Source organism: Columba livia, chromosome 19, assembly GCF_036013475.1.
Source record: "Columba livia isolate bColLiv1 breed racing homer chromosome 19, bColLiv1.pat.W.v2, whole genome shotgun sequence".
In the NCBI taxonomy this organism is placed as follows: Eukaryota; Metazoa; Chordata; class Aves; order Columbiformes; family Columbidae; genus Columba; species Columba livia.
The window spans coordinates 11,212,716-11,237,281 of record NC_088620.1 but is presented as its reverse complement, the minus strand read 5'-3'; the positions used below and the strand labels follow the sequence as shown (position 1 = coordinate 11,237,281).

At 50.2% G+C, this 24,566-nt stretch overlaps 3 protein-coding genes across 8 annotated transcripts in view; 1 reads left to right on the top strand and 2 right to left on the bottom strand.

Moving 5' to 3' along the window:
- Positions 1-3,839, bottom strand: part of LOC102084347 (ankyrin repeat and MYND domain-containing protein 1) — a 34,707-nt gene extending 30,868 nt beyond the window's left edge. The window contains exon 1 of the mRNA XM_065036249.1: positions 3,641-3,839. The gene's annotated coding sequence lies outside the window, so the exon portion shown is untranslated. The remainder of the gene's footprint in view (positions 1-3,640) is intronic.
- Positions 3,840-7,083: 3,244 nt separating this feature from the next.
- LOC102084156 (ficolin-2) lies at positions 7,084-14,989 on the top strand. Its single transcript, XM_065036248.1, has 9 exons — positions 7,084-7,254; positions 8,070-8,183; positions 8,931-8,984; positions 10,176-10,211; positions 11,451-11,486; positions 12,227-12,354; positions 12,788-12,917; positions 13,423-13,557; positions 14,390-14,989. The coding sequence occupies exons 1-9, from the start codon at positions 7,176-7,178 to the stop codon at positions 14,635-14,637; spliced, it is 960 nt and encodes a 319-aa protein (XP_064892320.1). The 5' UTR covers positions 7,084-7,175; the 3' UTR covers positions 14,638-14,989.
- A 2,699-nt stretch (positions 14,990-17,688) lies between these two features.
- LOC102098707 (dual specificity testis-specific protein kinase 2) overlaps positions 17,689-24,566 on the bottom strand; it is a 35,552-nt gene continuing 28,674 nt past the window's right edge. For all 6 annotated transcript variants that reach the window (XM_065036241.1, XM_065036242.1, XM_065036244.1 and 3 more), the window contains 2 exons: positions 23,841-23,927; positions 17,689-22,493 (listed from right to left, as the gene is read on the bottom strand). In XM_065036241.1, coding sequence (XP_064892313.1) covers positions 22,392-22,493; positions 23,841-23,927 — 189 coding nt within the window. In that variant the 3' untranslated portion in view covers positions 17,689-22,391. The remainder of the gene's footprint in view (positions 22,494-23,840; positions 23,928-24,566) is intronic.

The window sequence follows — 24,566 nt, the reverse complement described above, 5'->3', positions numbered from 1 at the left end:
GGAGAACAGGAGAGTTGTTAAGCAGCATTCTTTATTGACAGAGCTGGGGAGCACTGGGGATCATCCTCCATAAGTGCTCCAGCGACTGGATGCTCTTGCATTGCTTATATCGACACAATTATTGCATATTAATTACAATTTTTTTAAAGAATTTTTAACGTACAATACACCTGTACCAGGCAATGATTGCATAAACATAAGAACAAGGTGGAGCTGGTTATTTCACAATCTTTGCTGCCATCTCACGTCCTTTTACCGGTACCACAGTCTCTTTCGGGGGCTTCTGAGGGTCTTCTCAGGTGTCCGCTGATTGACATCTCGACGTTGGCAGCTTTTCGCACAAGCACAATTAGTGCTCACTTACATAAATAACTGATTAGTTTCTTTCTTACAATGCACCTATTAATTTCTAGTTAAACATAAGCTAAGTACTCTGCTTCTAAACAATATAGCACTTAATCTTCTGTCTCTAGCTTGTCATGCAAGAGAATCTAAGACGTGGAAAATATCCGCTTGTTTGGCAGGTAGTTAGAAAGCATTCATCATATGTATTCCTTAATGACGGGTAAGTTCTTCGCAACTTAATCACAGTATACATTAATTTGGCAGTGACTCTACCACTTCCCTGGGCAGCCTGTGCCAGTGCTTGACAACCATTTCCATGGAAATATCTCATCTTTGCAACACGGATTAAGAAGCAGAACTTCTTGGACAAAAGCTTGAGGCAAATAACATTCCCAGGTCTTGCTGAGTGCTATGGAGGCACCCCAAAATGACTCCAAGCAAATATTAAGCTTAAACAAACTTTAATTGAGAATTAAAACCAAATGACAGACCAAAACCAAATAACAGAAACCAATGCAAGCAGTGGGGGGGGATCCAAAATCAGTCAGCACTCCAGCAACATTCAATAAACTTCAGGTTTGATGTACCAGTTGGGGATATTGTTACCACACAACCACACAAGAATAATGAACCTGCACACACCCACTCAGAAGAACAGACCTCTCTCACGCAAGGGTAACCAGAAGAAATAATTGCTTGGTCGCGGAGGGCAAGTGCTCACTCAGGGGTATATCCAGAAGAAATAATCAGTCACCAAGGAGAAGATGAGGGCTATCCATCCTGCAAAAGTCTCCTTAGATGGCGTCCCTGATCTAAGGGGAGGGTCTGTTCGCAGTCCCGCTGCTCCAAGACCACTCCAGGGGGGTCTGTAGCAGGGGCCCCATTTCATAGCCTGGTAAGCGCTGGCTCTGGTCACTACGAGCATGGTCCAGAGGCTTCTCTGGGCCTGGGCACCTCCTTGACTCTATTGACAGGCGGTCTGACCCATCCTGCCACCCCTGCGGGGAAGATGACAGGTGAACATGAGGAGTCACTGTGCCCCAGGGCTGTCACTGCCAGCACTGACCAAGTGTGTACTTCAGGACAGGCACAGTGCTAAAGGACCATCAACTGCCCTATTGAAAGCTCTGGATCTCATTGGGGTGTGTGCAAGATTAGAGTGCTCTGAGACAGAAGTTATGCCAGGAGGACCTCTGGGGGTTGAGACAATGTCAGAGAAACTCCCAGGAAAATGGGCAGGCTGGACACAGCTCCAGCGGGTATCAAATCAGCAAACAAAGTGTTGGACTGAGTGGCCCATGAACCAAATCATTAACACTGAATCTGCACCCTTCCTCTCCAGGCTCAGCTGAACACCATCACTGTAGATACTATGAAACCAGCCTGAAAAGACTTACAATAAAGAAAATACAATAGAGCCCAGCTCTGCAGAAGACGGGGAAGTCTGTCCCTCAGCTCTCCTGAAAATCCAGTTCTCATCCTCCACATTAAGAAGTCCAGCATGTTCTTATGGCTTGTATTGCACAATGTCTAGAGGGAGACTGAAAACCTGGACTGGGCAACTGTGCTTGACACACAGCACGGCAGAGAGCGGTGTCTGCTGAGGGAAAGCTTCCTGCTCTCAGCTTCGCAGCTGCTTAACTCTGTAAAGTCACTGGAGGAAAGTCAGGAGAGCAGGAAAAACCACCAGTGGAGAGGAAGGAAATATCGTTATGCAGCGGTCACTAAAAAATCAGACACTTGAGGCCTGAAATCGGAGTAATAGGAGAAATATATGTAAAACCTTCATCAAGAACCAAATAAGTCATGTCATGCAGGCATAACTTCCAGTTGTGTGACATTCGTCTGGTCCAAAACCAGGCAAATTGTTGGAAAAATTATTCTGCTATTTGGCTTTTGCCGTCCTTGTCTGTCTGGTGTGCACACCCTCAACAGATGTCCCTGCAGTAAGAACCTGCTTTGCCCCTTTCCTGAGCACATTCCTCATCCAACCAGTTGTGCCAGAGCAACCAGTCCCACTTACATCCCACTGCTCTGTACATGGGAAAGTTAATATCAGCAAAGAAAATGCTCTTGGGCATTGCCTTTCCTCTCTTCAGGGTTCATCTGAACAGGGAGGGTGCAGAGCAGCTTCTGCCTGTCCCACAAGTCACATCTCTGCCTGTCTTGTCTGCTCTCAGTGAGGAATAGCTGCCAGCCTCTCACAGAGCAGAAGAGCTGTTAACAGAGATTATAAAATAAGTTAGAAATTAAATGAAGCAGCAAATATCTTGTCAAAGCAGAGGCTGGTAGGGAAGAAACCACTAAAATTAAATACTTTCTGGGTGGGCTGTCTCAATATATCACCATAAAGAGAGTTAAGCAAAGGCTCCAACATCAGCTCCTAGAGGAAACCAAGCAAATGCCAAACCAAATGTTCAGCAAGAGCATGCAGCTGGTGTGCAACAACTGATAGAGACCTGTCCTGATGGCTCTTGAAATTAGCAAATCACTGTGCCAGTGTATGGAAACGTGGCAAAGGAACCACTAGATGCAGCTTCAAAGTGGGTGCTCTGTGTTCATAAATCGCTGCCCTGCCTGGCTGGCCGGTTCTAAGCCATGTGCTGCAGCCAGCACCAGCCATGGCACAGGCTGGCTTTGCTTTGACCAGCAGGAAGGGCCTGTGGGCACCAGTCAAGACCAGTGGAACAAGCAGCTTGAGCTTCTCACAGCCAGGAGTTTCCAGTGAAGCTGCCCTGTGGAGTTGCCTTGTTCAGCAGCACAGCATGAGAAACCCAAGGAATGAGCAGGAGAAAGTCTCCTCCCTCTTCTTCCCCACATTTTTCCCTCCCTGGTGAGGACAACTGTCTTTAGAAACTCTACGAGCTACCTGTGCCTTTTTGGAGCTTTGCTACTTCCTTGGAACTGGTTTTGTAGTAAGGAAATGTGAAGCAGGGCTCTTAGTGCTGAGGGGCTTGGGCACTCAAAGATGCCACATGTTCACAAAACCCATAAATAGAAAGGGAAAAACAAGGGACATCTTTTGAAAAAACTACTATCTTAGCTTGGACAAATGTGCCCAGCACAGACAGTAAGACTGGTTATGGGCTGAAGAAATTCTCCCTTAGATATTCATTTAAAAAAAAAAGAAAAAAGGTTAAAAGCTATAAATAGCACAGCCCACAAAAGGCTAAGCCAGAAGAACACCTTTCCTTGCTGATGTGGATGATAATCTACCCTTGCAGGTTGACATCAAAGTGCATGGAAGCTCTCCTTACGCACCCACACTGCTGCCGACTCCCAAGCAAGCTCCTACCTCACATCACTTAGATCTGTCAGTTTCCTTCCCAGCTCCCCAGCGCCAACTGTCTGCCCTTCTTGCAGCTTTAGGAGTTGCGTGGCAATGTCCTTATGTTGTCCCAAAACCAGGGTTCTGCCACCTGGTGTGCAAAAAAGCCAAATGGTAGCACACAGAGATGATATATTGTTTATAACAGAGTTGTGCAAGCCTGAATGTTGGAATAGAGCCAGCACTCCAGAAAGAAAATAACAGCCTTTATATACAAAATCTTATCACCACTCAGGGCAGTTCTAAAAAGCCAATTGGTTACAAACTTGCATATTGCATTACATAATCCTTTCAGCACACAGTGAGCAGCGTTCAGCTAAAGGACGCTGCATCCAACAGTCTTGAGATGTGTCAGAGCAAAACTCAACTAATTGTGCGGGCTCCAAAATGTCTAAAGCTGCAAGGTCAGTCTCTCTGATAAGGTGTTTTGCAAGTCACCCTTATCTTTGTCAGACTGACCTAAAATTGGAAGGATTTACATATCGTCAGGTTAACAATTGCAGACAGAAGCCATTTGTTTAAGTGGTAATGACAACACTTGGTTTAGTGTAGTGAATGAGGGATGGACTCTCAGTAAGGTGAAATGACAGACATTAATTACAAAGTCAGGCTTGCATTTATACTCGCTATAATGCTTGCTCAAGCATTTTCTGATTTGCTAAGTTAGTCATTACATAAGCATTGTATTTTGTGTTCTCACCAAAGTTACTGCCATAAAAGTATGTTTTGGTCTATCACAAGATACCCCCCTGTCCTTGATGTATCACGTAGCATACAGTACATGCTTTTTGTATTTTTCCACTAATGCTTGTTCTCACGCTGTCGACTCTTGCAGTTTCTCACAGGCCCGATCTTAGCGTGCTGCCACAGGTTAGCACAGATCAGAGGAATGCAATGACTGGGGAAACTGCTTGTTGTTTTAGGTACTTATGGCTTTTGCAGCTTGTCCCATCCTCCCTACAAAGCTCTAGCGTCCCGGTGGCAGCAGAGCCCCAGGACCCCACCAGAAGCCAGGATTTCGCCTACAATTTTGCGTTCTTCAGTGCTAAGTCCCCCATTGCACACAGTTATGGTGCTCCAACATGAACTTCCAGAAGCACTTCTGTCATCTGGTTGTGCCTTCTGGTATGCTAAGCTTCATTTCTTGGGGATTTTCAGATCATTTCAGTTCTGGGGACTTCACTCCGGGCATTTACGTCTCTAGGGGTGAAGTGATGGGTCACGGTGCTCAGAGGTGCTCCCCATTCACCCAGTGTGCTTAACATTCTCATTTTGTCATCCTCAGAGCTTTTAAGCCTCACAGGGGACATTTCCCAGGGCTCAAGGAAGAATCTGCAAAGAAAAAATAATTGCTGATGGTGTAAATGATTGGGCCCCTGTGATCTCCACTGGGCGCTGGGATGAGGAAAAGCAATTAAGGACATATTGATCACTGGGCCAATTTCAAAATCTGCCCCTGGGGGCCTGACCTACTTTGGACTGAGCTTATTCAGTGGCAGTTTCCTCCCTCTTCCCAAAAGCAGCTGCATCCACAGGACACTGCTGCTGTCCTCAGAGGGATCTGGGCTGACATCTCCAGGTGTTCCCCAGGCTGGATGGAGCCCACAGCGGGTAACACCCAAGGGAACGTGTCGGTGCTGGGCAGACTCATCACAGCTGTGCCCACAACGTGCGTTATCAGCTCAGCCCGGTGCTGCCCATCCCATAATGAGCATCTGGAACAGCTGGGCAAACCCATTCTTACTTGTATTTTTTTTCCTTTTTGCATATGGCAGGACAGGTCCAGCCTGGAGCCCTTCAGAGACTGTAACAATGGGGTAATCTGCAAGGCCAGTTTTGCCGCCGCTTTTTGAAGTGATTTACCAAGGGAAACAGCTGAGGACAGCAGCTTTTGTCTCCAGATAGTGGGAACAAGGTATTGCAGCCATTTCCAGGCACAGAGCACAGGGTACAAGGCACTGGTCAGGAGAAGGCTCCTCAGTGCCAGGGACAGGCTCTTTTCATCTCTGCCTGCCCCATGGGGTGAACAAAGGCCCATCCAAATGGGGACGGTGCACAAGTCCCTGGTCACCTTATACCCACCCTCACAGACCTCTCCCTCCCTATCAGCTCAGAGACACGTGGTCATCCTGCTTCTCTTTCCTTCTGAAAGGTGAAAAAAGAAGCTGCTCTCATTTCTCCCCAGGAATTGTGTGCAGAGCGCTTGCCACCAATGGGATACCTTTTCACATGTAAAGCAAAATCCAAACTTGAATGCAACCAGTCTGATCACAATCCCTCTGAATTCCCTTCACTTTTTACAGATGGGAGCAGGAAAGTAAGGTGTGCATTTCTCTGCCAGAGTTGGTTCTCAGGAACAACAATAATAATAACTTCTACTGGTTTATTATTTTATATGCATGTATATATGAATATGTATAAGAATGTGTATACGAGTGTATGTATGGGCTATTTGGGGGACACAGAATATAAATGACAACCAAATGCTTCTCTCTCCCAGGCCTTCTCCCATTGGCTTAGCATTAAAATAGATTGCCATATATCATTGGAATTTCAGATGTTAGAGGGACTTCACGATAGAAGTGAGTGTTTGAGGGAAAGCTGTGTTCTCCCTCTGCTATTCTGATAGCTGGGGAATGCTGCAAGAAATCACCGTCTGCTCTGAACTGGGATGCAACAATAAGGAGAAAGAACAATAAATTCTGCCCTCTGGTAAAACTCATAAATTTTACAGGCTCTGTGCCTGAAGATAACGTGGGGGTTCCACTTGATGAGACAGTTTGGACCTCTAATAATTCTGCCAAAAATGATCAGAGCATGGTGCACAGCAACAGCGAAGCAAAACAGAGGTGTTGCTCCCTGTTACAATGAACAGGGACCGGAGGAAAAAACAGGTGGGAAAAAAATGAAGCACGCTCCACGCCCTTAACCTTGCCTGGATACACGGAGTTTTAATTCTGTGTCAGTCATGGATCACGTACAGACTGAAACCTTTGCGTGAAGGGTTGCAAAGTGACCCTGAGCACTGGAGCATGAGCTGTGCGGCATTCCTGCCAGTGGCCTCAGCTGACCTCGGGCTTTCCATCTCCCAGTGCCTCAGTTTCCCCATCTACACAGTAAGCTCTGCTTTTTGCAAATGGCCACTGGCAAGCAGGATGAGGGGAGCTGTCTGCACTTCGCAAAAACTGAGGTTTTGATGGTTCATTTCCTCTAGAAATACAACATGGGAGGGGAAAGGCATCCAAACTTTGCAGAGTGGAGGTGAGACAGGCTGGGGCAGCTGGGCAATCGCTTTCCATCAGACTGTGGAAAGTGGCTGATCTGGGAAAGAGCTGGAGAAGCAGCCGGAGACTCAGACCTGAGGGCAGGCAGGGAGCGAGCGCAGGGGTGGAGCTGACACTGGGGTTTCTGTTGGGTATAAAAGGCGTACGCGGGTCAATGCCAACCGCAGCGCCTGGGACGTGGCCGAGGGGAGATCAGAGAGCAGAGAGCAGTGCCGGCCATGGGAGCAGCAGCCCCAGCCCTCCTGGTCCTGCTCGGCCTGACAGCAGCTGTTTGTGATGCCCAGAACACCTGCCCAGGTGAGTGCGGCGCAAATCCTGCCACCCTGAGACAGCCCGTTTCATCTCCCCCATAACACAAGGAGCCTGGGGTGGAGGGGGGAGGGAAGAATAGATTATTTTTTCCTTCTGTGCTTTTTAAAATTCAGCTGCATGTGGGAGAAGGGTAAGGGGGGGGTGAAATCTCAGCAGCCGCTTCACAGAAGTGCTGGCTCCAACCAAAGGTGTAGCATCCTCCCCCACTCATCAGTGGGATCTCTAGGAACAGGCTGTCCCAGTTAAGATTTTCCATCTTGGTTGCGGGTTTTTATTCAAGGTGCCTTGGCCCAGTTACTGAAACATGCAGAGCAATACAAAGGATGAGTCAGGTGCTTGCTGGGTGCCAGGCAGCCGACAGCTTGAGGATGCTGCACAGTACAGCTTTCTGTCTGTATTCCTCGGGAAGGCAATAGGAGAGATTTCAAATTGACCTGCTGTCCAGAAATTGGTTGGAACCTTTACTGTCCACAGATCCATCAATGTCACTTACTCTGCTGTCAATACCCCCCAGGGCACCTCTCTGCTTTTGTTTTATGAAGTACATTTGTCATGCATGTAATATCATAAATAACAGCCCTCTCTCCCACTGAACTCCCTGGAAGACACAAAGATTTAGTGACTAGCTCCTTTAGTATGGGAGACCCTCAACGTTATCTGTTAACCCACACACCACCGCCAAACTCCCACTCTCGTTCACTTTGTTTACACTGTTCCTGAACCCCAGAAGGTTTGCTTTCCTCTCCAAGACATTTCAGAGCCCTAATAATCTCCACAAAGTCTGTCTCCATTTCCCTCAGATGTGAAAATAGTGGGGCTGGGTGATGCCGACCGGCTCGCCGTTCTCCAAGGATGCCCAGGGATCCCAGGCACCTCTGGCCCTAAAGGAGAACCAGGTCTGCCGGGGACAAAAGGTGAGGCCACAAAAGCCAGGGGTGAGCACTGCAACGTGAGATGGCTTTGCTGCCTCGGGCGAGGGGAGCAGGCTGAGGAGCAGGCTGAGGCTGAGGCTGGAGCAGCGGCCGGCCCGGCTCTGGCTTCGGTGAGCAGCTGGAAAGTCACATAGGAGTGGAAAACACCCCATCTAGAGATGTGCTGGTACACATGGAGTCGCCGTTTTTTCCCTGAGTTCTGTCACAAGTCTGAAGTTGGTCTTGGGGTGTGAAGTGTCATAACTGATTTGTTTTTTTCTGCAGTAAAAATATCTAGTTATTTTCTGAGTCATTATTTAACAGTCTGGGTGGGAGGTCGTGATGCTCCTGCATGTCTGCTGGGATCAGTATGGGAACTGTGCTGGCACTCACCACAGTAAGCAAAGGAGATGAGGGCTCCTTCAGGGTTTTCATGCCAGCCCATGGAGGAGGGGACTCACATTAGCAGACAGAGCAGATCCACCACCGCAAAATCCATGGACTGGATCCAAACTGTACAAAACTCATAGGAAATCATATGTGAACTGCAAATTAAAACTTAAGACTGGCAGTACCTGTGTAGTGTAGCTTCAATAGAAGAAAAAGACTATGTTGCAAGATAGAACCTGAATAACAAAGCCAAGCATCCTTGTTCCTGTGAAAGCCAAGGCCCAACTGCCTGTGCTTCTGTATCATCTCCCCTCGGGTCAGTTTGAAATGTGTGCACACAAACTGAGTCTTTCCTTGCAGGAGAAATGGGAGCCCAGGGACTCCCTGGAAAAGCAGGACCACCTGGTATAAAAGGTAATGCATGACATATTCAGCCCCAATCCATAAATCTACCCAAGTTCAGGACATGCATTGGGAGACTGGGTCTGCAGAGATGAGCTATAGAGCTGGCCATGGTCCAAGAAACAGCCCTGAAGTAGGAAAGCAAGATTTGGGAGAATGAATCTTGCATGGGGTGAGGACTAGAAACAGTGTCCTTGAGTTGCACCACATCACAGAGAAAGAAATTACTCTTCTTCTCAAAGTGCCCGCTGGCCCTTACTAGCCCCCTAAAATCAGACCCTTCCCCATTCCCCGCTCCCTCCCTAACCTGCCTCCACCACAACAAACCTGCCCAAGTGCCCCCTCTCTGAGGAGCTTTGGTGCTCCAGCCACGATGCTGAGCACTGACACACGGACACGATGCTGAGCGCTGACACATGGACACGATGCTGAGCGCTGCCAGCAGCCCCCGGGCTGGGACTCAACCTGCAGTGGAGCCCGTTTGACCAGAAGAATGGGATCAAACCACCAGGAAACAGCTGGCAGAGGGTGAAGCATGGAGGGGATGTTTGTTTGTTTGTTTGTTTGTTTGTTTGTTTGTTTTTGCAATGGGATAAGCCCCTGAAAAGAACCAGGTGTCTGCTGAGAAATCGGCTTTCACTCCATCCAGGCTGTGCTTAAGGTCTTCAGCAGAATCTGTGTGCTGCAGACCCTGGAAAAGTGTCTCTCTAAATAAAGCAGTTCCCACCACATGGTGGCACCGAGGCACTGAGCACTGGTGCACTGACTGGCTGGGAAAACAGCCCCTTTGCATGCTGCACATACCGCTGTTTCCTGGCCAAAAGCACTTGAGACCTCAGCTGAAACCCCAGCCTGGGATGGATGAACCCACTGAAAAAGCAGCTGTTGCCCAGAATCTCGCAGGTACCTGACTGAAAACAGAAAGGCCCCACAAGATATTACTGAGACAGAGCTGTGAATCCCCCCCGCGCTCCAGCAAGCGGAGCAGTGTTGCAGTATTTCTCTCTCCCCATGTTCTGCTCTTCCTGCTGTTCCCAGAGACGCTGCCGATCCAGAGCAGCCGAGCCGGGACACCCAGCACAGCGCTGGGGCTTCGCTCCACCATCTCCTGTGCATTTGGGTCATATGGAGGCGGCCAGTTGGGGACCCACAGTAATTCATTCATATTGAGTCATCCGTGATGAGCATTTTCCTCTTTTGCAGGAGCAGCTGGAGAGCCTGGCTTCCCAGGGCTAAAAGGTAAATCATGCTGGGCTGAATTTATCATGGGAGCTGGTTTAGACTCTTCCACCCTGTGCTGTCCTGAACAACCCACCAGGTGGGAGCAGCTATGGAGAAATAAAAGTACCAGAGCTGGTACTGGCTGGGGCTGTTTGGTGGCAGTTGTGCCTCATCACAGGCTCAGCCCCAGCCGGGTGGGGTGAACAGCCCGTCTCCAAACCAGCTGCTCAGCAACGGGGCTGCCCCGGGCTGGGGCGCCTGATCTGCTGCCCAGCACCCGCAGCTACAGAAACCGCAGGGCTTCACGTGCCCCAGCCTTAGGGAACGGCCGGATTTGGGCACACCAGAGGAACGTGTCCCTCTACTAGCACCAGCAATATAGTAGGGGGAAAACAAGGTTTGTTTTTTTTTTTCCTGATGCCATCATCCTGCACATGAGGGCCACTGGCACCCGTCACTGAGCACTGCCTGCACTGCGGCTTCCCCCACTGCAGCTGGGGGCCAAGAGCCGCTATCTGGTGTCTATTTTGGCACATTTGCTCCAGCTGTCACAGCTGCTCCCGAATTACTGACTAAAACCCTCTGCCAGCAGCAACCATTTCCATCCTGGGGTTTCTGACCCCGCCTTCCCATGGGTGCATTTCCTCTTCCTTCCCTCACCCTTCTACTCCTGTGCCATGTGTGCCAGCCCAGTGGGACTGACTGGCACTAAACGGTGGTACCCAACTCCGTGGGCTGGCCAGCAGCAGGCGGCCAGGTCCAGAAGAGACACGTCTTTTGTCAGCCTTGCTGTTTGGACCTCCCAGTCAGGGGAAAATATATCATGACATGTCCAGCAGCCCAGGAGAGTCAAGGCTGGTGCTCCCTGTGCATCTCCGATGTGTCCCACTCCTCTGGCAGCCTGTGTGACCCAGAGAGCTGGCCCCAGTGACCGAGGGTGCTGGGTGTCACAGCTCTAATTACAGGAGGCTGAGACTTGAGCTCCCACCTGCACAGACAGGCTTTTGATGGGATGGTGGGTCTCATCTGTCAGGCTCGGGGATGGCCAGAGCAGAACATGTATTGAATTACCCTTTTTGCCAGGTCTCTCTGTGCCTCTGTTGTGCGTGGAGATGAGCTGAACACTCACTCTAACATCACAGCCCTCTACCAGCCAGCAGGATCTGTCTTGAAATGCGAATGATGCCAAGTGCTGGAGGAGGAGAGGGAGGGGTTTAGAAGGGTGAAGAGGAATTGATGGTGTTGTTTGTCCAACAGGAACGAAAGGAGAGCCTGGATTTCCAGAAACATGGGGTGAGTTTCATCCTTGGTCCTTCATGCCACCATTGGCTTTGCAGAGCAGATGGTGGGGTCCCTGCACCAGGAGTCGGGACAGGGCAGCAGTAAAAACAAGTGGAGGAAGGAGTAAGGAAATATCACTGTTAACCCATTTGCTTCTCACAGCCACATGTAGCTTCTGTAAGCTGGGATGTCTGATGGGGACCATTCCAGTCAATCCTTTGGCATTTGTGAATCTGAGCTTCTGTCATCAGGTGTGGGTTTGGGGAAGAAAAATAAATGTATACCTAATACATATGTATATATTCAAAAGTGTCGTCTGTCCAATCCACAGAGGATGATCTGAGCACTGTTTTCTGTACTACAGGTAGGTGTATTTCTGTGTCACCACTCCTTTGCTGCCAACCACCCACACACTGTCTGTGCCCACCACAGAGCCCGGACAAATTCCTGGATCACATATTTGTCGTCTTGCTCAGAGCAGCTCCATTAGCCAGGCCTGCAAAAGAGTCATTGCAGAGGAGTCTGAGCACCTTAGACGCTTGTAGAAGTTTCCCATCTCCCCTGTGACACCTGGATGAGGTGCAGTGGGTTTGGCTCCCAGGAGGTGTGCGCCAGGTCCTGCAGCGCAAAGCGCCGGCAGGAGGATGAACAGCTTAACTCCTCCAGCTCAGGGCGTGAGGCTGCTGCGCTCCCTGGGTGCAGTGAGCACGTTATAACTCTTCCTGCTTGATCTCTTTCCCTGCTTTGCACAGAAGCCAGGAGCTGCCAAGAGCTATCGGGTAAAGGGAAGATCCTGAGCGGCTGGTACACCATCTACCCCCAAGGCTGTAACGCCACTACTGTCTTCTGCGACATGGACACGGATGGTGGAGGATGGATTGTGAGTAGGATGAGGAGAGGGAGGTTTCTATGTCCTTGCAGTTGTTTTTATTAAGACTGCAATGGATGGCATCAGAAACAAAAAGGGAGGAAAACACACACTAAGGGGACAGCTGAGGTTCACGTCAGCAAGCCTGAGAGAATCCCTGTGGATGCAGGGAATGGAACTCTCCTGTGAGCGGTGTCTGGAAGCAGGCTGGGCACCTCGGCCCCACTCCCGGCCTCCATCTGCAAACCATCTCCTCCTCATTTCCACAGTCAGGTGGAGGAGGTCTGTGAGCAAGGGATTCCCCTGGGCTTTGGTCCCCAGAGACCCACAGGAGTGTCCTGACACAGGGGGAGCATTTGCTGTGGCGGGGCTGTGCCTCCTGGGTGCTGCAGGTGCTTTTTTGGGGGTGGGTGGTCTGGCAGGGCTGAGTGTCTCCTTTCCTCAGGTTTTCCAGAGGCGCTGGGATGGGTCAGTGAACTTCTTGCGAGACTGGGATTCATACAAACGAGGCTTCGGCAGCCAGCTGACAGAGTTCTGGCTGGGGAACGACAACATCCACTTCCTCACCTCGCTGGGTAAGGTCTGCCTCTGTCCTGGGACCCTGGGAATCCGACCCCTGTACCACACGCGGTCATTAAAGGACTTTGAACTTGTCGCATCCATCTGAGGCCCCCAACTGTTAATCCTTAATAGCATGCACTTTAAAAAAGGGAAAAACTAGAAGCCAGGGAAGAGAATGAGCTGGCTGCACAACCTGTGCTGGAGATGGACCAACACATCTTCCTACCAGGACTGACTGTGATGGAGCCACCTGTTCACACAGCCTTGCACTCACAGTTGTGTGCAGGACTCCTGGGTGTGTAGCTCTCAGTGCCCGTCAGCACCCAACATTGGATCAGAAAAGGTGCTTCACAACAAAGCTATCAAAGGTACAGGAGATTCTGCAGGAATTTCAAATAAATCATAACATCTCAAGTAGTGGAAGCTCCTCACAAGTTAGCTCAGGGCTCCTTAAACCCTGAAATCCAGGTGAGTACTCACTATCAGCCCCGCACCACCACTGTCCCCCTTCTCTTCTAGGACCCTGTGAACTCCGCATTGACCTGAGAGACTTTGAAAACAACTACTATTTTGCCAAGTATGCTTCATTCAGAGTTTTAGGAGAGTCTGAGAAATACAAACTGGTTCTAGGAGACTTCCTTGGTGGAAATGCCGGTAAGTTAGCAGCAGCTCAATGGGAAAGGCTGTTTTCTAGAGCATGTCAGAAGTGTTCAGCATTTATAGTGCAGAGCTATATCATGCAAACTCCTTGTACCATCTACATTTTTGGTCAAATTGTTAAAACTGGCCATGGTACTCCAGGTGGCAAGTGACCTCTGGGTGCAGGGAAAGACAGGGAAACTCGTCACCCACAGAAATGTGACCCAGAGCATTATCTACAAGCTCAGCCACATGATTTAGCAGCAAATGTGGAGCCTGGTCCTGAGCAGCAGCTCATCCAGGGTAACATTCTCAACAGCTCTGCAGCAGCTGGACCAAGTTCTGCTTTCGCTTACATTACAAGGAAGTACTTGCCCGTGAGGTTGGGCATTTCCAGAGCTGGGGTGCTGTTCAGTACTTGCAGCATCAGCTCTGCGTCCTCTTCATGCCTGATGCTTTGCTCTTCTTTGAAAAGCAAAAAAATCCCCTGCAAAATTCAGTACCCTTCATGCAGGAATGAGTGAAACCAACACCTGAGAGCAGAACTCTGGGTTTATCCGGCTTTGTACATAGCAACTCTGTCTAATAGTCCAGAGCTCAGTTTGTCTGCAGAGAATCTGAGTGGTGCAAGAGGAGCGACACCTGTGTAACCGCAAGGACAACTGCTCAGGGTATTCCTTTTCTCCAGGACCAAGGAAGAAACTGGGGCAGTCAAGAGAATAGCAGGATTTATAAAATCTGCCTTGCAACCAGCAAGGCCTACTGATGCCCTGCAGTGGTGCAAAGACACGTTAGGTTCCCTTTTGTACCCTCTACTGCAGTAACTGTGAACTTGTACTCTCTGCAGGAGACTCCTTATCATACCACAAGGACATGCCATTTTCAACAACAGACCAGGACAACGACATGAGCTCCTTTAACTGTGCCACAGAATACAAGGGAGCGTGGTGGTACAACGACTGCCACTACTCCAACCTGAACGGGATGTACTGGCTGGGTGCTCACGGGAGCTATGCTGATGGCATGAACTGGAAGACCGGCAAAGAATACCATTACTCCTATAAGCGAACAGAAATGAAATTCAGGCCAGTGTAACACGGCAAAAGGGTGTGTGACTAGTACCAACAGGGACCATTCGACAGCCAAGAGACAACAATGTTATTCAAGGGCAAAATTGGACCAGGAAGGATATTACAGGTTGTGCCTTCAGCCTAGAGCAGACTTTTAGAGACCAGAAGAGATAGTTGCTGGTTTGACCTCCTTTTAGCACCAGACTCACCCTGGACTATCTCCAGCAGCCCCACAGATGCTGACTGAACCCGAGCATCTTTTTCTGAAAGTGTGTTACCTTGGCTTGAAGACCAGGTGATGGGGGAGCTACTGCATCTCAGTAAAGCTCTCAGATATTGTTACCTTAAATGGTAATTACTGGTAATTTTCAGTCCAATCCAGGTATTTGAAGCCTGCAGTGTTCTTGCAGCCTCTTTTTCTCTTGGACCCAAGAGCCATCTGAAGGGCACTGAATTCCTGACCGCTGCTCTCTCCCTGCAGGCGGTGATGGAGCCAAAATGTAGACCAGCGTGGAAAGGAGTGAGCTCTCAGTACAGGGCTGTCAGCACTGCCGCCTCCTCACCTTCCCGCTGCCTCACACAACGTGTGCTCCAGGACCTCCGGTGTGACCTCAGCTCCTGGGCCCACAGCAGCACTGCCCAGCACTTCCCACCATGACTCACCTGCAGCTGGACTCAGAGCAGCTCCAGCCAGGGCACACTTCTAGACCTCAGTCTTCAGCTGCTGCAGACAAGGAGCTGGTACAAGGCAATCTGTCCGGCAGCATGTGGGAACAAGACACTACAGCAGTAACAAGTCAAGCCTTGCACAGGTGGACATCGTGTAGCATTTGAAGACAGGCTGTCTGCTGGCAGGTGGAGGCAGTTCATCCACTCTGTATGATGTTTTAGTAGAACTGGTTAAAGGATCTCTTCTTCCTGGACTCTGCTCCTGGACTCCTCCCCACAGCCGACACAGGGGAGTGGAGCCTAATGATAATTCCTCACCGCAGTGACAGACCAGAGTCGGCGGACGCAGAGTATTTATTTGTGTTGTGTTCCTAATGGTCCAGGTTTATCACACTACTTATTGCACAGGTGTGCAGCAAGGGCAGGTCCAGCCCTACAACACTGAATCCAAACCTTGGGGGTTGGAAAAGCAAAGAGGCCACTCACCCAGCACGCCATGGCAGGTCAGCAACATGCTAAGAAATAAATGTGAGGTTTTGCACCTCTCTATTCACTAGGTGCTCACTTCTCCTTTTCAGGTACCTTGAGAAAGTGCGTCTGAGCAGAGAAGTCCCGTAGTCACTCCTCCATCTGCAGGAGCTCTGTGTTGTTTTTATCCTGCTCCCAGTCAGAATGACGTGTCCTCAGCAAGAGCAGGACCAGGGTCCCACAGCATCCAGCTCTGTCTCATCCGATCAGCCGGTCATGCTGTTGTCCACAGCTTCTCAGAGAGGCCCAAGAATGCCACAGACCCACAGACACCTCTGCAGAGACACGCGAGCTGGTGGTGACATCCCCAGCTTTAACCCAGCTAAAAGTGATGAATCTCCTTTCTCTGCTCCCTGCTACCCTCTACTCTTACTACACAGAAGATTTCGACATTTAAATTTCATCTGTGAAGGACACCAATGTTAAAGGGACTCAGAGAACACCAAGAACAGCTTACCCAAGCTCATCTAGTCAACATGCCCAGACATCCACCCGACTCCATAGAGAGAATACTCAGTTATGACAAGCCAACACCAGTGCTAGGTAAGGTGTTTTGGACCTGGCTGCAGATGTAAATTCTCTTGTGTCCCCTAAGGTGGTGCAGTAAGCCACACACCGGCACTGCATCTCATCCAGCACAAATCCCACCCATCTTCTCACTAAGGGTCCCTGGAAAAAAAGCAGAATAGCCCCAGTCAATCAGTGACTGATTCTGGCCACTGCTCAAGGCTTTTCCTCTGTGTCCTGGAAAGCTCAGGGATCAGGTTTGCATTTGTGTTTGAAAACCCTCTCCTACTCATTAGCAAATCCGGAAAGGGCCAACTCTGAAGCCTAAAAATTACAATGTCCCTGGAGTTTCTCCAGACATTTTCCTTGCTGCAAATAACAGCAAGTGAGGCTGGAGGAGTCACCGGAGGAGCAGAGGGCCAGGCTATGGGGCATGGGGAGAGGACCTGGTTTCTGCCATATCAGAGAGCCAGACACATGATGAGAAACTGCCTTGTTGATTCATAGTCATCTGAAAGTAAAAGCAGGGACAAACTCGTCCTCTCTGGCCAGCCTCCTGGCCAGATCAAGGCTTCCTCTGGTGATTCTGCGCCTCTGCAGTCTGGGACATGGAAAGATCAGCAGTCCATACCACCCATGGCATTACTGCCAGCCTCCAAGGGCTGCATGAACGTTCTTTCCAGGGAGGAACACAGGACTTTGGCCACACGCAAGTGCTCAGAGAATTCACAGCCGTAAATCTGAAAGCTGACTGACTTCAAGAAACCGGACTTCAGAAGGAAAGATCTTCTTTGTATCTAACACTGATGACTGTCCTGTGAGGAGCTCAGAGAACTGAGCCTCAGTGTTGCTCTATGATTTGTGTTTGGATGCGGCAGACCCAGTGGTCCCGGCCGAGTGAATGCCTTCCTCCAGTTTCTGAGGTGTCCGTGTGACAGGGTTGCATCTGAAGAGCAACAAATGCCATGTACGAGCCAGCATAAAACAAACTGCAGCTGGGGAAGTGAAATAATTTCACTGCAGTTTGGTCCTTTTGGCTGCTAGGTTGGAAAAGACGAATCCAACACCCTTCACACTGTGCTTGTGCTGCTGCTATTTCCTTGTGCCCACCCAACCAAAGTGAAGGAATCGACTTAAGACACCAGCTGACCCTGACACAAAATGGGGCACAGGGCGGGCAATGGACTCAAAGCACCACTTTTCATAGGTAATACTCTTCTGTAAATTACTTTTGATTAGAGGTTTATTATGCCAGCTATGCTGATAGAGCACAAAGTTGTTCATTTATTGTGTTTAATGCCTATACTTGGAAACAGGGAATTTCAGCAGCACCACTCAGCAGACCCAGGATGATGAACACAGCAGCCAGGGCTGATGTGGAAAAGAACCAATAGACTTTATTTCCAAATGGCATTTATAAAAACAAACAAACAAAGATACAATGGAGGACACAAGAGTGCATGGCCTGTGTGGTGCAGCATGGCCAGGTCCATGCTGTAGGCATCTGCAGAGCAAGTGGTCTACAGAGAGAAGAGAGTCAGACAAAGCAGCTCCTGGTGAGGTCCAGCAAAGGCAAACCTGCTGCACGGCCCAGACCCTCCACCCACCGTCAGAGTTGCTTCAGTTCAGTGCCAGGACTCCAAGACATGAAATCCAACCACTGACCTCAACTTTGCATGAGACTGGTGTTGGGAAGCCCAGCACAGGGGCTCATTCCTGGAGGGCATCTCAGCAGGTTTCCCATGCTTGCCTCTCCCTCCAGCTCTTACCAGTGAAGGGAAACTCTTCACTCATGAGATGTACAAGACAAATTCCCAGACCTCTTCTGTTCTCTGCAGGCTCCCAACATTGGCTTTTCCAGTTCACATGGTGTCTTGCAGATGGTGTCATCTGCCCCTACAGCAGGAACTTCTTGCAAAGATGTGACAGCTTTCATTCTCCTGTGATCCAGCATGTGGCCTCAGCATGAAAGTGGATGGGGCACACAAGCAGCCCAGAAGAAACACAGTTCTGATCCATCACAGCTCAGACCATGCTGGCTAATGCTATTCTCTGTGCAGATGATATCCACCCCCTCTGGATCTGTTTAATCCTTAAGCAGGCTTCTTAGCCCCTGGCAGATAAACAAAACCAAAATATCTTTCTTCATACCACAGCATCACCAAAGTATACACAACTCCACACACATCCTACTGTGTCCCAGCCCCACAGTTGTTGCTCTGCTTGACCAGAGTCAGATGTCCAGCTGGGGAAGGACCAGCCCTGTCTGCAGTGGGGCACCAGCAGTACCAGCCATGCTGCTCCTGGGAACGGGGTGGCCAGGAGAGTAGCAGCCCTGCAGGGAAGTGACCTGGAACAAGACACCTTCGCCCCATACCAGGCTATTTGAGGGATCACTATGTTGAGAGGTCTTCCTTTAGTCTATTCCTGTGCAGGGGAGGCAGAAGAACAAAACCCAGCTTGGCAGACCAGGCAGCACGGGGAAGGCTGGTGAAAGGCTTTGTGAAAGCAATGCATCTAGCCAGGGACTAAGCCAAGGTGGATGGCTTCATCCATAGTGGCCTTTGGAAAAGGCTTCATATCCTTAACGCTCGGGGTGTTTGGACACACTGTTGGATTCCTCGTTCTCAAGACTATTCCTCTATGGATGAAGAGCCCAGAGGAGCCTGGGAAGCCTTGTGAGGTTGCAGTTGGCTCCTCAGGTCCATCTCCTGGGAGCCAAATATATACCCTGTGATTTTTGTCCAACACATCTCTGTGATGCTGGTGGTTGCTGCCTCTCACTGAAGACACACACATATATCAATGCCATTTGTTCAGTTCATTTCACTCCACTGGTCTGAAGTCCACCAACTGGTGCAAGGCAAAAAGTGGCCACTCTCTTTCCTCTGGGTTGAAAATCTTCCCTTATTTTCAGTCTTCTACTTCTCAAGGCGTTGCTTCCCCCATTGGCAGTATCCAGCCAGGATGAAGGTGTCTGCGGAGCAGTTTGCTGTTAAATGGGAGGTTTCTTGTGCAAATAAGTCAGTAACTCACAAATGCGCAATGGCACCTCTGGGGAATGAGGAGCTGCAGATCACAGAATCAGAGACTATGGAAGGGTTTGGGTTGGAAGAGACGTCTGGAGATCATACAGTCCAACCCATCAACCTGCCTGCTAAAGCAGGTTTACCAGAGCAGATTGCATGGGATCACATCCAGGCAGGTCTGAATGTCTCAGAGCAGGAGACTCCACACCCGCTCTGGGCAGCCTGGGCCAGGCTCTGGCACCTCCCAGCAAACAAGTTTCTGCTCATGTTCAGATGGAACCTCCTGTGTTTCAGTCTGTGCCCGTTGCCCCTCACCCTGGCGTTGGGCACCACTGAACAGAGTCTGGTCCATCCTCTGACACCCACCCTGGAGATATTCATCAGCATCAATAAGGTCCCTCAGTCTCTCTTCATCAGAAAGATGTTCCAGACCCCTCAGGATCTTTGATCCTTCCACTGGACTGTCTCCAGTGATTCCTTGTCCTTCCTAAACTGGGGAGCCCAGAACTGGACACAACTCCAGATGTGGCCTCGCCAGGGCAGAGCAGAGGGGGAGGATCAACCTCCCTGACCTGCTGCTCACACTCTTCCTCACGCGCCCCAGGTACCATTGGCCTCCTTGGCCACAAGGCCACATTGCTGACCCATGGTCACCCTCTTGTCCACCAGGACTCCCAGGTCCTTCTCTGCAGAGCTGCTTTCCAGCAGGTCCACCCCTCACCTCTGCTGCTGCCGGGGGTTGTTCCTCCCCAGGTGCAGGACCCTGCACTTGCCTTTGTTGAATCCCACCAGGTTCTTCTCTGCCCACTCCTCCAGCCTGTCCGATCACGCTGAATGGCAGCACAGCCTTCTGGTGCATCAACCATTCCTCCCAGTTTGGGATCACCCACAAACTTGCTGAGGGTGCACTCAGTCTCTTCATCCAAGTCATGGATGAACGGGTTGATCAAGACTGGACCCAGTATGGACCCCTGGGGAACAGCACTAACTACAGACCTCCGACCAGACTCTGCACCGTTGATCACAACCCTCTGAGCTCTGCCGTCCAGCCAGTTCTTGATCCACCTCACTGTCCACTCATCCAACCCACAGTTCCTGAGCTTGCTTGTGAGGATGTTGTGGGACACAGTGTCAAAAGCTTTGCTCAAGTCAAGGCAGACAACACCCACTGCTCTCCCCTCCTCTCCCCAGCCAGCCATGCCACCACAGAAGGCTGTCAGGTCGGTCAAGCATGATTTCCCCTTGGTGAATCCATGCTGACTACTCCTGATAACCATCTCTTTCTCCATGTGCTTGGAGATGACATCCAGAATGAGTTGTTCCACCACCCTTCCAGGGATGGAGGTGAGGCTGACTGGCCTGTAGCTTCCTGGGTCACCCTTCTTGCCCTTTTTGAAGACTGGAGTGACTCTGACTTTCTTCCAGTCCTCAGGCACCTCTCCTGTTCTCCATGACCTTTCAAAGATGATGGAGAGCAGCTCAGTACAGTGCTTCCTAGAGGTGTGCTGAGCTCATTACCATGTTGCCATTTATTGCATTTCATGCCAGGTACCATTTCCTCATGATCCCTGGTGAAAATTCACCATGCTCTTCCACTATGCCTGTGCCCCAGCACACCACTGACATCCCTCTGTGCAGGCACCACAGCACAAAGACGTTGGGCTATATGTGACACCAAATTACAGCTCCAAGAGCTTGAGATGGTGCCCCCAGGCAGGTCTACCCCTGTATGGGAGAAAAGCCATGGACTGAAGGCCCATTGGGCTGAACACTGCACAGATACTTTTCGTTGGACAGATGAACGATCTGTGCTCCAAGAGCTTACAGCCTACAAGAACAAAGCCACAGCCCCACCACTATACAGACATTACATCTATTTACACCCACAAACATTTTGGTCCCAGCAGAAAATGTCTTTCAGACCAATGGTTTAGCAATCAGCTGATCTGGGCGCAGGCACTTGACTCCTCATCTTTTTCTCTTAACTTGCAATGCAGAGCATTTCTAGCTATTATTCTTTCCAGCTCGCGTTTGGATCTGCAGCCCCAGCACCCTCCTCTGGCCCACAGAAGGAAACGCGGTGTCAAAACCAAGTCCTTCCCTGGCAGCCTGAGCCCTGGGGCCGGCATGGGTGTCCCACGTCACTGAGAAGGTGATGGGTGCTGGGTCAGGCAGAGAAGTGTGAGAGATGCTGAATGATGCTGGACCCAGCTCTGCCTCATGTCAGTCTCACAAGCTGCTGGCAGTGTGCTCGTCTTTGAGCCTGGTTGAGCGTGGCAGGGAGAAATCCAGACTGCCGTGATGCTGGGACGTGTGTCTGACAAAGCTTTTTGGAGAGGAAATATTAGTCAGTTAGTTTGCACCACAATAAGGCACACCGACCCATCGTCTCGGCCCGTGCAGGTTGGCACCCCTCGGTGGCCCCAGCGGGCTCTGAAATCTTGCTGGCTGCCTCTGAGCCCGGGTGCACCCAGCGCAATGCCAGGAGACCCCGCCAGAGCCCTCACAGAGCACACCTGCTCCTGAAAGGCTGCCAGACTGTGCCTTAAGGCTTTGAAATATGAGGTGACTCTGAGGCTCACCACGTGCCCCAAAGCCCGTCTCCTTCACACTGCACAGACTCCAGCCCCCCAAGAGGTGATTCCCCTAGGCCATGAGGATGGAGAAGGGAAGACCCTGGGTCTGGGGGGCATGGGGAAGCAGGAGAGCATGATGTTTCTGTCAGGAATTTGGAAAGCATCCGCAAGGGAATTCAGGTGCCTCCAGAGTCATTTGCTTTCAACAAGCAAACAGACAAAGGTTGATCAGTGTCCTAATTACATCGGTTAAAAATCTTACCTAGGAAAAAGATACCCTTGCTAAGTCCCTTTTTCATTTTAACCATGTTTTTCATCCAAGAAATCAAATACCGAGACCATGATTAAATAAACATGAGTGCATGGCTTAGCTTTTCCCTTCCCCGCTTTCCTTCTTCACTCCTGACCCCCCAGGCAGTTCATTTACAGTTTGAGTGATTCTCTGCCCAGCCTCACAGGAGGCAGGCAGCTCAGCCTGAAAGCTGATTGTCCCTCCAAGGCTCCAGGCTCTCCGCCACATCCTCCAGCTCCTCCAGGATTTCGGAGAAAGACGGTCTCTTAAATGCTTCTACCTGGAATGAGAAGGGAAAGCTGAAGAGGACACCCCAGACAGAAGGTGGGTGCTCTGCAACAGCTCTGCTGGGTCCCCAAGGCTGAACAACAATATCCATCCATCTTTATCACTGGTCTGGGTCACACGCTTGCTGGTAGAACCTTCTGCCATCACCCCTTGGTGATCCAGGCCCAGGTTGCGGCAACCGAGCAGCCAGAGGACAGGTCCCATGGTGCAGTACAGCTCAAGCACGGCCAGCGAGATGCTGAAAACAACCCTGACGTACCCAACCTGGACAGAGTGTGGGAACCGCTCATCTGAGAACCCACCCAAATGGTGCAGGGGCAGGTGCTGTGCAGGGAAGGGCTGCAGGTAGGAACCAGCAGGGAGATGTATCAATCCCTGACAGTCAGGATCTAACTGTCTTGCCTCCCTGATGCAGCTCATCCTCAGTGAACTGTGATCCCCCAGCCCTCTCATTGCCATCGGGGTGTACCCAAAATGAGGGACATGGCCCAGGGCATCACCATCCCGCAACCCCACCGTGCCCTCCCGGGGCTGCCCCCAAGGGCCGTTTCTGGCCGAAGCTCGTTATTCTATCAGCTTGCATTAGGAAGCCACCCATCAGATATACAAGACCTGAACACACATAAATGTAAGACAGCTGCTCACATGAATCATTCCTCTGACTCAGGGCAAGTTATTCAGAAATCCTCGAGACCCATGCAAGAATTTAATTCCATTTACTGCCTTGAACAATTAGATGCATTATGATCACCCACCTCCTCCACTCTCTGCCTGATTACTGCCTTTGTTTTCTCTTCCTTTCAGAGATTAACTTGGATCCTCGCTTTCTCTCTGCTTGGCCTCCCAAGGCCTTGGGCAGCATGGGGAGGCCCCCTAGTTTTCATCACTACCTTTCATGCTAAAGCAAGACAGGTTGAAGAGCTGTGCTCTGATGATACCTGTAACAGTGAGGCAGTGCCCTCCAGACAGGATCAGTGGGTGTCCCTGCCTGCACCCTGGCTTAGGGAGGGACTGGACATCACCACTAACCTGCTGCCCACTCTGGGGTTGACATGCAAGGGAACAGGCAGGACCTTGGGATGTTCCAAGCTGTAATACACAAACTAAACACTTCTCCTAGGGGCAAAACAGTTCGGTGGATGGAAGCACACCCAGGAAGTGGCAGAGCCATTCATTTGCAGCTATCATGTCCGTGTGCTTGCACCGAGAGCAGCTCTCCAGGGTTCACAAAAATTTTGGTCTCTGCCACAGAAGTGTGATGCAAATCCAACAAAACAAACAGACACACACACACACAAAACAACAAACAAAAATACAAAAACATTAGCAAGAATCTCACCCGACAGCAGCTGGCAGCGAGGTCCATCAGCCGCTTGGGGCATTCACTGATCATCCCTTGGAAGGCAGCAACATCCAAACCATAATCCTGTGAGGAAGGAGAAAAAATATGTAGGAAAGACTTCAGCTATAAATTCCTTTAAAAGCTTTTCATCCTCTTCAAGGTGTTAAGGCACAAAATGCTCAGTGTTTAAAGCTTTTAGGGTCTCCATCACAGGTGTTTTACACAGATGGTGAACCATCAGCAGAGCTGCGAGACTGCAGCACCTTCTGCTTGCTCCGTGCTCTCCCCGTGGGGCGCCACGTACCCTCCTGAAAAAGCTCAGACTAAGGCAATAAGAGACACAAAGGCAGAAACCAGTAGAGGAACCATCCCCAGGTGCTGAGGACAGGAACTGCAGGTAATCTGGTGTTCCAGCAGCAACTGAGGGTTACAGGGGCCCAGCCAGCAGTTTCCATAACTACAGCTTCATCCCTTCAGACTTCAGAGCCTCTGATATGTAATTCTCCTTCATCTTGTGAACACGCATGGAGAGTTAGCTCCTGTTCAGTCTCACGGGAAAATGGAACGACCTCTGGTCACTGCAGGTTCTTTGCATTGCTCCTTGGAAAACAGCAATTTGCTGTTTTCCTGCTGGATTTTTCATCCCTGTTCAGGATACTTTCCCTTCCCACTTTGTGGAAGGGAAATGTTGCAACTATCAAAACAAAAAAGGCCATGTGTTTA

Bases quoted from the DNA above. Each gene is read 5' to 3' on its own strand.
- LOC102084156 (XM_065036248.1), top strand. From the start codon at position 7,176: ATGGGAGCAGCAGCCCCAGCCCTCCTGGTCCTGCTCGGCCTGACAGCA. The intron at 7,255-8,069 runs GTGAGTGCGGCG...CATTTCCCTCAG, and splicing joins TGCCCAGAACACCTGCCCAG to ATGTGAAAATAGTGGGGCTG. The intron at 8,985-10,175 runs GTAATGCATGAC...CCTCTTTTGCAG, and splicing joins AGGACCACCTGGTATAAAAG to GAGCAGCTGGAGAGCCTGGC.